At 33.5% G+C, this 1,607-nt stretch overlaps 1 protein-coding gene across 1 annotated transcript in view; it reads left to right on the top strand.

Annotated features, from left to right (window-relative positions):
* Positions 1-736: 736 nt before the first annotated feature.
* Positions 737-1,607, top strand: part of LOC119592629 (RNA N6-adenosine-methyltransferase mettl16-like) — a gene marked incomplete at both ends in the record, with an annotated part of 2,195 nt that continues 1,324 nt past the window's right edge. The window contains 3 exon segments of the mRNA XM_037941524.1: positions 737-853; positions 995-1,166; positions 1,258-1,375. Of these exon segments, the coding sequence (XP_037797452.1) occupies positions 737-853; positions 995-1,166; positions 1,258-1,375 (407 nt within the window).

Raw genomic sequence — 1,607 nt, forward strand, 5'->3', positions numbered from 1 at the left:
TTTTGTGTAGCAATAGAAAATCTGACTATAATTTAAACTCTAATCAAAAGAGAGACAAATACTGTTTTCTCATATTATAAGTCAAATTTTTTATTGATTCTCAAATGTGACATCCCTGTCAGCTAGCCAGCTGACCTTGCTTCAAAAGAAAGAGCTAATCAGAGAAATGTAAATATGAATTAATGAAAACTAAAATCAAGGAGAAAATATTAAGCCCTGAAAGAGGTTGGGGGTTTCTTATATGTCCAGATTGAACAGAGTATAGGTATTCTTGCTTTATAATTTATCCAAACATTCACACACTAATACTATTATTATTGTAGATGATTCCTTTCAGACTCCAGTGCCATCCATACAGAGCAGATTAGTGTACTATAACATTTTCCTTTCAGCTTTTCTTTTATTTGGTAAGCTTTTTCAAACAACCCATACACAGATATACCGTGTTTTAAGAAATAACTTAATGATAACTACTCAAACTATTGCTAAGCAAGCTGTAAGTGATGGATACATGTGGCAAAGACATAATTGGCAAGTGTACTTGGATGTGTCAGCATTTTTTTATCTAGAATTAAGAAAAGAGATGCTGTTAAAATATTACGAAACTCAAAGTCACACATCAATTTTATTCCATGATTTTTAATTGCTCCTCCTCTTCCTCTTCTTTTCAAGATGGATTTTAGTACCTTCTATAAGGTTTATCATAATTTTGAATTCTATTTTTTCTGTTTTTTAGGATATTTACAACACTAATTGGAACCAAAGCAGACATTAAAAAAGTAAAGCAAGCTTTAGCCACTGTTGGTCCAGCACATTCATCATTTACAGAGTTCTGTCAAGGAAGAACAATGAGGTATGTATATTCAAAGAGAGAAAAATAAATACAGTAATAGTGAGAATCAATAATAATGCTATATATTTTGGAATTGGTCTATGTAATGAAGGAGTTATTGTGCATAATATTAATTAAGTTTTTGTAATATCCAAACTGCAGATGGGGACTTGCATGGACTTTTGACCCAAAGTTGCAACTGAATCAAATAATGAGTAAGAAACAAATGGCAAATACCAAGCCGATGGTGATGTTAATGCCTCGCAGCTTAATGACTGCATACTCTGTTCCAGCAGCATGGCGTATGGTTGCAAAATGGTTGCATTATCTAAAGGTAAAAGTTAATATTTGTATGAGATGCAGAATCATAGATATTTCTGATGAAATATGCTTTTTGTCTCTGTTTCATAAACAAATTCTCTCAGGTTAAGGTGCGTGTCTTCAAGAATACAAAGTATTTTGTTGGTGCTCATGTTAAAGCTTATAAACCAACCTGGTTACATCAGAGAAGGAAGAAACGGGAGCTTGATCGCAGGAATAAAGGTAAATATCTTGATCTTTCTCTTTTCTCTCAGATACATGATGAATACACATTAGTGTAGAATACTCATGTCAGCCTGGGTGTTGGTCTGTGTCCTTTTGATAGAGCTCTAAACCAGAAAAAATTATTTAAGAGAGAGGAGAAGGGAGAGGCAGAGGATATGACTAGCAAATGTAATCTTTAAGAAGGCCATTGGCAGTTAATGCTGGGCACATCTGATATTTCTTGTACCTC

This window comes from Penaeus monodon, chromosome 30 (assembly GCF_015228065.2).
Source record: "Penaeus monodon isolate SGIC_2016 chromosome 30, NSTDA_Pmon_1, whole genome shotgun sequence".
Taxonomy (NCBI): domain Eukaryota; kingdom Metazoa; phylum Arthropoda; class Malacostraca; order Decapoda; family Penaeidae; genus Penaeus; species Penaeus monodon.